This window comes from Sciurus vulgaris (genome assembly GCF_902686455.1).
Source record: "Sciurus vulgaris genome assembly, chromosome: 3".
Classification (NCBI taxonomy): domain Eukaryota; kingdom Metazoa; phylum Chordata; class Mammalia; order Rodentia; family Sciuridae; genus Sciurus; species Sciurus vulgaris.
Genome location: NC_136463.1, coordinates 54118436 through 54133996, shown reverse-complemented (window position 1 = coordinate 54133996; position 15561 = coordinate 54118436). Strand labels below are relative to the sequence as shown.

At 41.5% G+C, this 15561-nt stretch overlaps 1 protein-coding gene across 7 annotated transcripts in view; it reads left to right on the top strand.

The window, feature by feature from the left end:
* Nucleotides 1-15561, top strand: part of DNAH2 (dynein axonemal heavy chain 2) — a 104236-nt gene that overhangs the window by 48871 nt on the left and 39804 nt on the right. For all 7 annotated transcript variants that reach the window (XR_013762760.1, XR_013762761.1, XR_013762762.1 and 4 more), the window contains 15 exons: nt 106-244; nt 2481-2698; nt 3124-3225; nt 3593-3718; nt 4027-4137; nt 4457-4645; nt 5315-5418; nt 5514-5703; nt 6168-6348; nt 7118-7245; nt 7594-7746; nt 8024-8149; nt 14185-14403; nt 14608-14725; nt 14940-15076. Coding sequence is in view for 2 of the 7 variants with exons in the window: in XM_079133236.1 (XP_078989362.1) it covers nt 106-244; nt 2481-2698; nt 3124-3225; nt 3593-3718; nt 4027-4137; nt 4457-4645; nt 5315-5418; nt 5514-5703; nt 6168-6348; nt 7118-7245; nt 7594-7746; nt 8024-8149; nt 14185-14403; nt 14608-14725; nt 14940-15076 (2241 nt within the window). In the remaining 5 variants the exon portion in view is untranslated. The remainder of the gene's footprint in view (nt 1-105; nt 245-2480; nt 2699-3123; nt 3226-3592; nt 3719-4026; nt 4138-4456; nt 4646-5314; nt 5419-5513; nt 5704-6167; nt 6349-7117; nt 7246-7593; nt 7747-8023; nt 8150-14184; nt 14404-14607; nt 14726-14939; nt 15077-15561) is intronic.

Genomic DNA, 15561 nt, shown 5'->3' with positions numbered 1-15561 from the left:
GCTCTGTGTCCTCTACTCAATTATTGTCCCTGGTCTGGGAGCAGGGAGCAGAGTGTGGACAGCATCTGAGAAACATACTCTCACCCCAATTCCATGGCCCCTCAGAATATCTTCCTAGGAGAGGACATCCGCAAACAGCTGCCCAACGAATCAGCCTTGTTTGACCAGGTCAACAACAACTGGAAATCCATCATGGACCGAATGAACAAGGACAATAATGCTCTCCGGAGCACCCACCACCCAGGTTAGAGCTCCCTGGCCTCTTGCCTGGATGTGACCTCAGTTGGGTCTATGTATATGGCCTCATGTTTTATTTATTGAAAGACTGACTTTGTACCTGACTGTTATAATACTAATCACCATTGCCTCTTCTAAGCATTAAATAAGAGTTTAGTAAATTGAATGCAATAAGCGTGGGAATGGAGTCCAACACAGTGGTTAAGAGCATGGAGTATGGGGTATGGAATCAGACAGCCTTGTGTTCAAATCTGAAATGTACTCTTGGGCAGCTTGCATCCTCCATACTATAGTTTCCTCATGGTTCCGAGGAGGTTAGGATAGTGGTCTTACCGGGGTGTTTTTTTTTTTTTTTTTTTTTTTTTTTTTTTTTTAATACTGGGAATTGAACCCAGAGGTACTTAACCACTGAGTCACATCCCCAGCCTTTTTAAAAAAATATTTTATTTAGAGTCAAGGTCTCACTGAGTTGCTCAGGGCCTTGCCAAATTGCTAAGGCTGGCTTTGAATTTGAGATTCTCCTGCCTCAGCCTCCGAAGCTGCTGGGATTACAGGTATGCGCCACCATGCCTGACTCACCGAGTTTTTGTAAGGATTATAAAGGAGTATGTAACAGTTCCAGTGTAGTTTTTGGCACAAAGTTAGGGTTTGATTAACAGCATTGTGTCTCAGTGGCCCTGATTGAGAACCATTCTTCTCTAGCTGATTCATTCAGTGAGTACACTTGGTAAGGTGATATAGGCAAATGAGATAAAATAAATGAAGCACTTGTAGACTTAAATAACACCTAGAAAGCCCTTGGTTATTATTAGCTATTGTTACTATTACATTGGTTTTAGTTTATCAAATTAACTAGTTTTTATCACAGACATGGGGATGGGGTAGGGACTGGGGAAGAAAGATCAGGGGAAGCGTGTACACATGGTGAGGCCTGGCTCACTGGGTGAATTAGGGTAAAGAATCAGGGAATTGGGCTAGGGTTGTGGCTCGGTGGTGGAATGCTTGCCTAGCGTGAGTGAGGCACTGAGTTCGATCCTCAGCACCACATATAAATAAATAAAGGTCCACCAGCAACTGAAAAAAAAAAAAAAAAAAGAATCAGGGAGTCAGGTTGACAATGAGCACCTAAAATGACAGGTATCCTGAGAAGAAAAGTTCTAGCAGGGGATATGGAGGATTTCTTTATTTTGCCTAGTGCTAGTCTAATGATTCTTCATTTTCCCAAGGGCCTTGAGTATACACATCCAAAAAAATAACTTTAATTATCCTGATAAAATATAAGTCAACAATATGCAAAGTGAGTGTCAACAACTGACAATATTTGAGATATTAATAAGTATATTTTGGAAAAATTTATAAGCAAAGCTATAAAAACAATGATCCTGCTGTTGAATGCACAAAACAGATCCATCTGGTCCAAGGCTACTGAGTCTCCACATAGTCTGCAGGGTTACTCAGGTGGTCTCTCAAAGCTCCAATAACTTGTAGACATTGTTTGTACTCACAGCATCTTGTGAAGACTAGAAACTGGGAAGATGGGAAAACCAATCAAGACCTAAGGGATAGGGATTTAGGCTGGGAGAAAAGTTCAGATGACCCAGAACCTAGAAATGTGAAAACTTTTTATTAATATCTTGAATTGTTCTTTGAGATGGATTTTATAGCCGTTTTACAGTCAAAACTCAACAAGGTTAATTAACATGCTAGTAGATAAAAAAAACTGCCATTAGAGTGACAGTCTTCTGTCTTCCAGTCTAGTGCCCTTGTTACTACGTCATGAAGGACACTGGCAACCTCAGTGGTTACATACTTTTTTCGCTATATGCAAGTGATAGATTTTTAGATTTGGTTGATTTAACTTGTTAGATTATGTAAATGGAGAATAATCTCTAATTTTTAGAAGATGTTGGGTTGACCCATGGAGCCCCAAGTTCTTAGGTGGAATAGGACATTCATTCCAAAGACCGATGAGACAGTTAAATTATGAAATCACATATGTATAACTAATGTATAAACTATAGCACATATAATAGTGTGTAATGAATACTTAAAAATGAATTAATGATGAGAATGGGCTAAACATGACAAAGGGATTGGGGATATTTCTCTGCTTCCAAAAATCCTTATGGTGATTGTAACCTAACATTCAAGATCTGGCAAAGTAAATAGAATTGTACACTCTAGATCTACTCAGGACAGTGGTAAAAAGACTACCAAATGTCATTCATTGCTCTTCTTCCCAGGTCTCCTGGACAAATTGATAGAAATGAACACAATCTTGGAGGACATTCAGAAGTCTCTGGACATGTATTTAGAGACCAAGCGCCATATTTTCCCCCGCTTCTACTTCTTATCCAATGATGATCTCCTGGAGATTCTAGGCCAGTCTCGCAACCCAGAGGCTGTGCAGCCACATCTCAAAAAATGCTTTGACAACATCAAATCACTGAAAATTCAGAAGGTCAGTAGAGTTGGCCATGATGGAATGGAGGGCAGGGAAGGGATGGTGATGTCAAGTTGTCCAAGGTTTTGGAGGGAACCATGCCCTTCCAACAGGAGTGATATTAATTAATGACTCTAGATTGTCACAGTGCTGAACTTTTTAGAATTGGTAATATTGATAGGAGGGGTCTCGAGAAGAAATTACCCTCAAAAGACCCAAATATGGGGCTGGGGTTGTGGTTCAGTGGTAGAGCACTTGCCTAGCATGTGTGAGGCACTGGTTTCAATTCTCAACACCACATATAAATAAATGAATAAAAGAATAAAATAAAGGTCCGTCAATATCTAAAAAATATTAAAATTTTTGTTTTTAAAAGACCCCAATACTAGTAGGCAGATACCAAGAGGGCAGGCCAGTCTATTAAAAGCTTCTCTTTTCTACAGGTTGTGGGGGCCAGCAGCAAATGGGAAGCTGTGGGAATGTTCTCGGGTGATGGTGAATATGTTGATTTTCTCCACTCAGTACTCTTAGAAGGGCCTGTGGAGGTGAGTGGTGCTGAGGGTCTAAGAACCAAGTAGATTCTTCTTCCTATTAGAAAGTCTGCTTGGTTCCATGATGAGAGAACATCTCCATAAAAAAATGGATGTTAGTTGCTTTTTCAGTGACTTAGTTCCCTCCCACCCACCATTCCTGTCAACTATAACCTCTGCCTTAAACCTAAGATTCCTTTTGAAATCAGATACTCTGCACACTTGCCTCCATTTTTCTTGGTGACCAAGCCAAATGTTGCCCAGGTCTTGCTTTCCTCCTGGTTCCTAAGCCCTGGAGTTCTATTTCCTAAGTACCTTCCCTTTGGGGAGTCTTGCGTCTGACCCTGAAGCCACACCATACTGTTCTTTCACCTCTCCCCAGTCTTGGCTAGGTGATGTGGAACGAACCATGAGGGTGACTCTGCGGGACCTTCTCCGGAACTGCCGCATGGCCCTTAAGAAGTTCCTCAATAAAAGGGACAAATGGGTGAAGGAATGGGCTGGGCAGGTAAGCTGTGGTCAACAGAAATGGGGAACAAGATGATGGAGCTAACTAGGAGCAACAAGCAGAAAAACAGATTCTAAAGATACACAAAACAGGTTTCTTGCCCTACTTTCTGGGCTGTGGGGGTGTATCCTACATGCTGGACCTGTAGTTCCTGACCTGAGACACATGCCCCATCATTTAGAACAGAATAGGCATGGTGAGCACCTAGTCCTGGAAGTCTCTACTCCAGGAAGAGACTGGAACTCAGGAGCTGTGCTGTGTGGGTGGCCAAGAGCAGAGCCTTAGAATTGGCTTTTGTACCTGCTCAGATGGTGATTACTGCCAGTCAGATCCAGTGGACAGCTGATGTCACCAAGTGCCTGCTGACAGCTAAGGAGCGGGGAGATAAGAAAATCCTCAAGGTCATGAAGAAGAAACAGGTGGGGAGCTCTTCAAGTATGGGATAGGTCTGGAGTTGGAATTGCTGGGAGGGAGGTGATTAACTAGAGTGAAAATTATAAAAAAAAATTAAAGATGAGTTGGTGCAAAAGGGTCAGATGGAGGGTGTTTTGTGACAGAATTCCAGTGAGGAGAGTTTGGTGTGGACCAGAATTAGATTTTCCCATGTGGCTGTTGGGTGTGGATGTTACCTCAGGTGGGATCAGCTTTGGGGTTGAAGGTAGTGTTAAACTGGGATGAGATATGATTTGGCTTGGGGGCCTTGCTGAGTCTGTTCTTCCATGCTTCTTCATTCCACAGGTATCAATACTAAATAAATATTCAGAAGCCATCAGGGGGAACTTGACCAAGATCCTGAGGCTTAAAATTGTGGCTCTGGTGACAATAGAAATTCATGCCCGGGATGTGTTGGAGAAGCTTTATAAAAGTGGCCTCATGGATGTCAATGCTTTTGACTGGCTCAGCCAACTTCGGTTCTACTGGGAGAAGGTATCCTACTCTCTCACCCTAAAGCTGATCTTATTCCCTTAATTAAAATCATGTTCCCTAAATGCAATAACATCCTAACCCAACCCTTAGTCTTCTCATAGTACCCTACTCTAGTTCTTAATTGAGTTTCACCTCCTAATTCAGGAGTGGTTAATAATTGTTTCCAGGCAGTACCCACAACAAGTGTCACTTAACTGGGACTTAGACTCCAGGCAGCCACCATGGATCAGGGTGGACATGCAATTTGAAGCCCATTTTTCATCTTGGTCATAAACCAGTCCCTCCTACGCTGGGCATGGTGGTGTTCACCTGTAACCCCAGTGAGCTGGAAGGCTGAGGCAGCAGTTAGAGCCAGCCTCAGCAATTTAGTGAGGCCTTGAACAACTTAGCGAGACTCTGTCTCAAAATAAAAAAACATAATGGGGGCTGGGGATGTGGCTTAGTGGTTAAGTACCCCTGGGTTCAATTCCTGGTATTACTACTACTACTACTACTACTACTACTACTACTACTACTAATAATAATAATAATAAAATAAATCAATCCCTATTTCTAGCTCTAAAGTGGAACTTCTAATCTACCTGCAACCCCCTGCCCTCTGGGATCCATTTCCACAGCTCTCCCTCTTCCTACCAGTCAACTTCCATCTTGTTCTGACCTCTTTCCCAGGATCTTGATGACTGTATGATCCGTCAGACCAACACACAGTTTCAGTATGGTTATGAGTACCTGGGAAACTCTGGCCGGTTGGTCATCACCCCACTGACAGACAGGTCTGCTGTCAGGGAGGAAGGAGGTGGTTGGGGTGGGGGTGTGGAGTTGAGAGAGACTTTTAGGAGTCTTACCGAGTCCTGTCCTTAATTCCCAGGTGTTACATGACACTGACCACGGCATTGCATCTGCATCGAGGGGGCTCCCCCAAAGGTCCAGCTGGAACTGGAAAGACAGAGACTGTCAAGGACCTTGGCAAGGCCCTTGGCTTTTATGTCATTGTGGTCAACTGCTCTGAGGGCCTAGATTACAAGTCCATGGGCCGAATGTACTCAGGCCTGGCCCAGGTCAGTATCTGCCAACCTGTCCCTTCCACATCTTTTAGTATCAGAAAAATCTCCTGAAATCCAATTCTGTTTCAGTGTTTTGTAGCTTCCATCATTGTATCACCTGAGATAATTCTAAAAATTTGAGAAGAACTTGTACTTCCCTGAGTTTCATGTTGTTTATTTACAAAATCAAAAGATTATGTAAATATTAAAGAAGATCATACACAGAAACTGTCTGGCACACAGTAGAACTCAAAGCACACAAGTTCCCTGCCCCAGACTCTTTGTGACCCAGGCCATCCTGTCAGAGGGAAATATCTGTCCAGAAGCCATGACAATGCTACTCTGGTGCCCTCTGGCATCCCCGATTTTGGAGCCACTTCACCTACTGAACATTTTAAGGGAGAGTATGTTAGTTATGCTTTCTAGTATCCTGGGGAACCGCTCTTGCTCCCAGTGACTTTGCCTCCCTCCCTCCATAGACTGGAGCCTGGGGCTGCTTTGATGAGTTTAATCGAATCAACATTGAGGTACTGTCAGTGGTGGCCCAGCAGATCCTGTCCATCCTAACTGCCTTGGCTGCCAACCTCACTCGTTTCCATTTTGAAGGCTTTGAAATAAATCTAGTGTGGTCCTGTGGAATCTTCATTACCATGAATCCTGGTAGGTGTTAGGGAGTAGATGGAACTTCTGGGAATGGGGCAGGAGAGCTGTGGGTGTCCAGGGCAAATAACTGTGTACCTCCTATTTCCCCTTCTATTTAACCAAGGGGAAATCTGGCTAAAGAGTGAGACTGGGGATGTAGCTTGGTGCTAGAGTGCTTGCCAGGCTAAAGACTACAAAGGGCAAGAGAAGGGTAAACATATAATTTTCTGGAAGAAGGAACAGTCTTACTATTCTCTCTAATGGGATCAATAACCACTTATGTGTCTACATGTAACCTTAGTCTTAGCTATCTTCTCCCATTGGACTAATTCCCAGAGTTCTGGTCTACCTGCCATCCCTTTTGTAGGATGGCAGAATCTCCTAAAGTGCAAGGCCTGAGGTCTCTCATTACTGTCCTATAGGAACAGCTCTTGGGGAGGGTCTAGGAAAGAACAGGCATAGGAAAGGGTTGAAGTTCTGAGAAGAATCAGAGAAATAGCTGTAATTTCTATGTGAGCTACATAGAACTTGGAGAGATGGGAAATCAACAGCTCTGTAATTTCAATTTGAAACAGGCCCATGCAGGAAGTAAGGAAAGCACAGAGAGGAAAGAAGGTCAAAGTGCAATGGGAAGATTCAGGGCTGTGATCTTAGCGTTGGAGTTGGGGAGAAAGTTAGGGATAGAGCTAGGGTTGGAAAAAATGGAATTGATTATGAAGTGGGTTTTGGGGAGGCAAGTCAAAATAAGGAAATACAGGGATTCTAAATAAATGGAATTATTTTCCAGGCTATGCTGGCCGCACAGAGCTTCCTGAAAATCTTAAGTCTATGTTTCGTCCAATTGCCATGGTGGTGCCTGATTCTACACTTATTGCAGAGATCATTCTTTTTGGAGAGGGCTTTGGAAACTGCAAGGTATCCCTAGAATCCCTTTTTTTCCCAGTTATTTTATTTCCCTTTCATAATTATTCCCTGGACAGAGGATCCTCCTGAAGCCCTCACAATCAACTTATCCTACAAGGAACTTAGACTATTGTCAGTAGGATGTGAAGGCAGAAGAATTCAGAGGAGACAGGTCTCCCCTCCACTATGTTACTAACTGATAATAGGATGATTCATAGGATTTTCCCATCAGAACTGTCCACATAACACCTCCAAGGTGCTTCAAGTCACTGATCTAGCTTCTGGTATCTGTAACTGTTCCTAGACGAAGAGAGGGGTTTGTGGGGAGATGGTTTGTTTTCTCCTCTGTTTGGTTCCCAGGTTCTGGCCAAGAAGGTGTACACACTCTACTCACTGGCTGTACAGCAGCTCTCCAGACAGGACCACTATGACTTTGGCCTCCGGGCCCTCACCTCCCTCCTGCGCTATGCTGGCAAGAAGCGTCGCCTACAGCCAGAACTGGCTGATGAAGAGGTAGACCAAGGACATGGTCCTTGGACCTTAATTTCTATTGCCACTGGTCTTGTGTGTCTTCACTAATGTTTTTCAGATCCATTCTTGCCCCTAATTGAGATTCCCATCCTTGCGCCTTATACCCTGTGTTGCTTGAGTTCTACCTGTTATGTTGCTAAGGACTAACTCTGGTGTATCCATTATTCTTAGTCTCTACCTCTGAGCCCTTTGAAGAAGTGTCTCATAAGAACCTAGGAACTCTCTCCTCATGCCTGAGTCTCTGTCTTTTCCCATCCAGGTTCTGCTGCTCTCAATGAGAGATATGAATATTGCCAAGCTTACTTCAGTTGATGTTCCGCTGTTCAATGCCATCGTGCAAGATCTTTTCCCCAGCATTGAGCTGCCAGTCATTGACTATGGCAAGGTATTTATTCCTTAACACTCTCCTGGCTTCATATGGGAATCTTGGAAACAGAAAACCTGGCTTCTAGGCCTTGTTCTGTTATCTACTAGCTGTGACTTTGAGTAAAACAATAGACTTCTCTTTAGGTTTCCTTATATACAATATGATATAGACTGTTACATATTCTCTCTGACTACAGCTCCCTACCCACTGATTCACCTATTCAGGTACTTCCATGCCACATTTCTTTGACTTAATTGAAAACTTGAATCCATTGGTCTTTCCACTTTCTCAATATCCACTAATCCTCCCCTGTCTCTCCTTCTTTCTTCATTTGGGGGTTTTGAGGAACAACTGCTGAGAGCTGTTTGATATGTGGGAGCCATGGAGTAGGGGACAGGGAAAGGGATTTTAGAAAGGACAAAATTTTTTTTTCTCCAGTGTTAACAATAGTCTAGATACTGTGAATGGTATCTAGAAAGTACTAAAATTCTGGATAAAAACATAAAAGACATTTTTTAATGCATTGTTTAACTGGCAAAAATTTCAGGGGCTCTTGCCAGGGGAGTAAAGGCAGGAACCCTGGGAGAGGAGGTAAGTGGACTCCAAAGATGACTTTTCCCCTGGAAATTTCTGTGAAATCAAAAGCACTGGGGATAGGAGATAAAGCAGCCCAAGTTTGAAGTTATAACAGAAAACCCAGTGTTGCATAAACCTCAGGTCATGAGGAATAATACTCCACTAAATGGAAAACACTATTTAGAAAAGATTGTATGGAAAAGAAACTTGCTTGTCTGAGTTCTGGTGATGGAAGGAAGGGGCAAAAATCTCCTTTGAGATTTCTTAGCCGCAAGATACCTCTCAAATGGTTTATGGTCATAATTAATTTGATTATATAACAAAAAAAAATCAAGTTTTTTTTGTTTTGTTTTTTGGTTTTTGGTTTTGGTTTGGTTTTTGGTACTGGGGATTGAACCTAGGGACACTTTACCACTGAACTATATCCCCAATCTTTTTTATTTTGAGATAACATCTTACTAATTTGCTGTGGTTGGGCTTAAAGTTGTGTTCCTCCTGCGGGACCTTCTGAGTCACTGAGATTGCAGGGTGTAATCTGGAGTTCAAGCTTGAATTTTAAGTAGTTCTATGTTGTTGGTGCCCCCAGGTGACTGGGAGAAGTAAAAGCAAATTATTTCTGAAGGAATTCAACATTAACTTATGCCTAAAAGAATCCCCACAGATAAAAGTTCAAGAAAATGGGCAACTTGTGGTCAAAAAACCCAAAACACACATCATGAAACAAAATACCATAAATGGAAGCTTGAAAAACAATGGATAGCAGAATCAGATCGATGAAGACTTCAGATATTGAAACCAAAAGGTGCAGAATTAAAAAAAAAAAATCTGTGTTTAGTAAGTTTAAAGAAATAAAAAAAGCAGCTTAAAACTATGAACCTTGTAAAGAGACTTGTAAACAAGTAGATTTGAAAAGGAACCAATTGTATTTCTAGAAATGAAAAATAAGATCATTGGAGAAGCAGCACCAAAAACTTCAATAGAAAGACAGGACTTTCAGGTAAAAAAAATAGATTAAAATCCACCACAGCTACACTAAAGAAGTTTATAAGTCATACCACAAAGGGACAGGAGAAATGAGAGAGGAGATAACTAAATGTCAGATGTAGGAAGCAAATGGGTAAGTTGTGGCTTACTTAGCAAACCTGTGAAAATTGGGGAAAATTGAGAGGCAGGCTTCAGAAGGCTAAACATTTGTAGAATTAGGTGCCTCTATAAGTGGGAGTAGGCTGAGGTTGGAGGATCACTTGAGCCCAGGAGGTCAAGCCTAGCCTGGGCAATATGGCCAAACCCTTTCTAAAACAAACAAACAAACAAACAAAACAATAAGCAAACAAGCAAAAACTACCATTATTCTCAGAGAATGAAATACTAGTGAAATGCTATTTAAAAGGCACCATACCAGGGCTGGGGTGGTGGCTCAGTGGTAGAGCACTTGCCTGGCACGTGTGAGGCCCTGGGTTTGAACCTCGGCACCACATATAAATCAAGAAATAAAGATCCTTCAACAATAACGAAAAAATTTGTTTAAAAAAAAAAGACTATTCCAGAGAAAAGAGCCGAGAAAGGAGAGATTTAAAAGCAAATCTAGGAAAGATTATCCAAATAAAGGAGTTATAAAAATGGGAACAAAGAAAATATAGGGGGTGAGATCAATAATGAAATAATTCAAGAAGACTCCCCAGAACCGAAGGATATGTTTCCAAAATGAAAGTGTCCACAAATGCATGATATGATGAACAAAAATACATCCTTATGAAAGCCCATCATTGTGATATTTTAAAACACTAGGACAAGGACAAGATTTAATACACTTCCAAAGAGGAAAAGAAAAAAGGAGTGATATGCCAAAGGTAAAAAATTAGGATGGTAGACCTGGCATTGTGGCACATGCCTCCAATCCCAGCAACTCAGGAGGCGGAGGCAAGAGGATCACAAGTTTGAGAACAGCCTCAGCAATTTACTGAGGCTCTAAGCAATTTAGAGAGACCATGTCTCAAAAACTAGAAAGGGCTGGGGATGTGACTCAGTGTTAAAGCACCTTAGGGTGCAATCCCCAGAACCTAAATAAATGAATAATAACCAGAATGCTAGACTTATTAATAGCAATATTAAGTTTATAAATAATCAATTACACCATCTTCAGAATTCTGGAGGAAAATTATTTCTAGCCAGGTGCACTGGCGCACACCTGTAATCCCAGCAACTCAGGAGACTGAGGCAGGAGGATCACAAGTTCAAAGCCAGCCTCAGCAACTTAGCGAGACCCTGTCTCAAAATAAAATATAGACAGGACTGGGATGTGGCTCACTGGTTAAGCCCTTCTAGGTTTAATCCCTGATACCAAAAAAAAAAAAAAAAAGAAAGAAAGAAAAAGAAAATTATTTTCCACCTCAAATTCTATATCCACCTAACCCATCATGTAGGAGGCAAGGTCAGAAACATTTTCAGACATGCTAACTCTGGAAACAACAACAAAAAATGAAACAAAGAACGCCCTCTGATGTATCCTTTCTCAGACAGCTACTAGAGAATATGTTCTGCTGAAACGGCAGAAGCATACTATGGAAGGAGAAATACAGCACACAGGAAACAGAAGATTCAGTGTAAGACAGGCTGAGGTAATGCTTGCCATGATGGTCAGTGGAGATCACAGGGTGGCAGTCATGCACAGGACGAAGAGAGAAGTCAATATAGATTGGAGCAAATCTGAAGGAGGACTTATTTAAAAAGAAAAATTGAGCCAGGTACAGTGTCACACAACTGTAATCCCACAACTTGGGAGGCTGAGACAGGAGAATCACAAATTGGAGGCCAGCCGAGGCAACTTAGTGAGGGTCTGTCTCTAAAATAAAAAAAGGTTGGGAATATAACTGAGAACTAGAATGTCCCTGGGTTCAATATCAAGTGCCACCAAAAAAAAAAAAAAAAAAAAAAAAATAATAATAATAATAATACCTGATGTGACAAATAGTTTTGAGAGATTTAGTCAACTGGTATGATTTGGAGCTGAGTATATATTAAAAACCAAACAAATGAAAAACAGCAGCTATTAGACTCTAGTGGGTAAAAATTTGTATAACATAGGAAAATTAATCACATCTTGAGTGGTACATATTGTTGTGTCAATACTTGGTAGAGTTTACAAGAGGCATACCTAAAACTTAAAGACAAAGGGCTAAAAAATAAAAAAATAGAAAAAGACATGTAAATACTAATCAAAAGAAAGCTAGGCTGACAGTATCAGCATAGACTTTAAGGCAAAAATCATTACTGGAAATAGAGGGTCACTATGTAATCATAAAAGGCACAATTCACTGGGAGGACATGACAATTCTAATTGGGATGCACCTAATAATATAGACTTAAAACAACTTGCAGAATTTCAAGAGGAAATAAATAAATTTACCATCATAGTGGATTTCATAACATCTTAGTAACTAATAGGTCAAGTAGGCTGAAAATCATTTAGGTCATAGAAGATTTGAACAATTAACAATCTTGATTTAATTGCTATCTATATAAATGTCACTTACTATTTGAAGAAGAGCCTTTTTTTTTTCAAGCACACAGAATATTAGGCCAAGTAAAGGTCATAAATCTGTCTCAAAAATTTCAAAGGAATTTATTCAGGCCATATTTTCTGATCACAATAACTCTACTAATACTGGGCAAAACAGAATTTAATGAGAAGCAGTATTAAAGGGGAGCTGGCTTAGTGGCATGCACCTGTAATCCCAGCAACTCCAGAGATTGAGGTAGGAGGATGGCAAGTTGGAGACCACCCTGGGCAACTTAGTGAGATACTGTCTCAAAATAAAATAGAGAGGGCTGGGGACATATCTTGATGATAAAGCACCTCTGGGCACTATCCTGTCACGTGCACAAAAGATAAAGGGGAACATTGCATAATGATAAAAGGACCAATACATAAAAAGATATAACAATGATACATTTGTATGCACTTAAATATAGTCATAAAATTTATAAAACAAAATTGACAGAACTAAAAGGAGAAACAGATAAATTCATAACCCTTATGGGAGATCTGGACATGTTCACTTTAGAAATTGATAAAACAGACAAAAAAATTCCACAAAGATAAAATTTGAATGCTTTTAACAGATTTTGACCTGAGATTCATAGAACATTGTATCCAACAGTCGCAGATACACGTTTTTCTCAAGTAAACATGGAAAGTTTGCCATAATTACCATATGCTGGTTTATTAGAGTATGTGTCATAAATTTCAAATGTTTGAAATTATACAGAGGATGAACTCTGACCACAACAGAATTAAATTAGAAATTAGTAATAAAATAGAAAAAGCCCAAATGTTTGTAAATTAGGTGATACAATCCTAAAAACTCCTGGGTCAAAGAATAAATTAAAGAATAACTAAGTAAATAGAAAATGTATCATTACACTTTTGGTATGACACTAAACATGCACACACACAAACATACCAATAAAGCTAATTCTCAGATAGTGGAAGGAAGTGCTATTGGTGAGGCCCATTAGTGGTCTTTAAGATTTATAAATAAAGCCTGGTGTAGTGGCACATACCTGTAATCTCAACCCAGAAGCAGGCAGGAGGATTGCAAGTTTGAGGCCAGCATCAGCAACTTAATGAGGCTCTAAGCAACTTAGCAAGATCCTGTCTCAAAATAAAAATTTTAAAAAAATTTTTTAAAGGGCTGGGGATGTGACCCAGTGGTGAAGCAGCCCTAGGATCAAATTCAGCACAGGAAGGAAGGAAGGAAAGGAAGGTAAAGATGGATGGAAGGAAGGAAGAAAGGAAGGGGGAAAGAAATACAAGTAAAGATCGTGCATCTATTTGAAATTATTTGGTTGCACAAATGATTTTTAATAGTGTTATGGTATTCTGGGACTGATACATATGGGTCATGGTTCTGTAAGCATTACCTCTTAGGTGACAATTTTTTAAAAATCAGGGCTGGGGATGTAGCTCCAGGGTAGAGTGCTTTCCCAGCATGCACAAGGTCTTTGGTTTAATCCTCAGCACTGCAAACAAACAAAAACCAATTATCAGGCTCCCACCATGCTGTGAGCTCTGCTGTAGGATAAACTATTTTGTTTTCAGCTATATCCCTAGCACCCAGCACACTACTTCGTACATACTGTGGAGGCTTGTTAAATATTTGTCGAATAATAATAGAAAAAAATGTGTAGAGCTATGTGTCAGACATTGTACACCCAAGGAAACTGAGGCTCAGAGAAGTAAGTTACTCAGGATCACATAACTGAAAACTGAGGAACCAGGCTGGTTGGCTCCAGAGCCCAGTGTCTTTATCCTGAGACTGGCCAGCTTCTCAGTGAATGAATAATTGCAAGAGTGTAAAGGGCCCCAGTGCTGCTTTTAATAGTTTGAACATATCCTCTTAGGAATTGAGGGAATTTGAAAGTCCTTTGGAGACCTGTCCTTTTTATTTCACTTCCTGTATTTTCCCTTCCCTCAGCTGCAAGAGGCTATTGAACAGGAGATTCGAGATATGGGCCTACAAATCACACCATTCACCCTCACTAAGGTTTTCCAATTGTATGAAACCAAGAACTCCCGACACTCCACCATGATCGTGGGTGGTACTGGCAGTGGCAAGACTACCTCTTGGAGAATCCTGCAGGCTTCCTTGTCCTCCCTCTGCCGTGCTGGAGACCCCAACTTCAACATTGTTAGAGTATGCACTTGGGATAGTGGATCTTGGGGGTGAGAAAGCTCAGGTATGGGGGAGGGGTGCATGCCCAGGGCCAGGGAGGCCTGGGAGGAATGAGAGAGAGAAGGGACAAATGCAGGTACCTAAGAAGAGGGCTGGATATAAAGGGGGATCTTGAGAGTGTTTTTCTACCAGCATCTCACAAACCCTTTGTGGTATCACTTTCAGGAGTTCCCTTTGAACCCCAAGGCATTGTCCCTAGGGGAGCTATACGGGGAATATGACCTGAACACTAATGAATGGACAGATGGCGTCTTGTCCAGCGTCATGCGGGCAGCATGTGCAGGTAGCCAAAGGATCATGGGGTGGGAAGAACAGATGCCTGAATCTCCTGAGGGAGTGGGGAGTCTGGGGATAGGATGTTCCATTGGGGGAGAGAAGTATGGGGGAATGTTGAAGTATGAGGAAACGAGGGCTTGCCTCTCAGAGGAGCAAGAGGGAGGAGGGAGAGCAACGGAAGAGTCTTCTATGTCAGTCCTTATCATCCACCTGCTACTAAGATGAGAAACCTGATGAGAAGTGGATCCTTTTTGATGGCCCTGTGGACACATTGTGGATTGAGAGCATGAACTCCGTCATGGATGACAATAAAGTGTTGACCCTCATTAATGGAGAGCGTATTGCAATGCCTGAGCAGGTAGGGGGATGTAGTCCTGCCTAGGCCCTGCCTGGGAGACAGTGGAGGGCAGGAAGAGGGGATGGGAGTAGACCAGAATCCTAAGAGAAGTGTAAGTTCCACAGGGGAGAGCTGGGGAAGAGGAGGCCTGAACTCAGAGAAAGCTGTGACAAAAGAAAAAATGCTTTGCTTAGGCTTTGGGTGTAGCTCAGTGGCAGAGAACTGGCCTAGCATGCCTAAGGCCCTACCATGGATGTCAGGAACAATTTTACAGAAAAGAACTTTGTGTACAGAACTTTGTGTACAGAAGCACTGTGTAGACTTTGATCCTCCTTAGCCTTGTTTCCACCCATCTAAAAGGCATGGTGTTTGTCGTGCACCCTGGTTATGAATTCATGGGCTGTCACACTCACCCTCTTCCATAAGCAAGCTAGAGTGATTTTTTCCTAAGGATAACCTGGAATAATCTCAGATTTTTTTAAGAAAGTACATCACTTATGAACCTC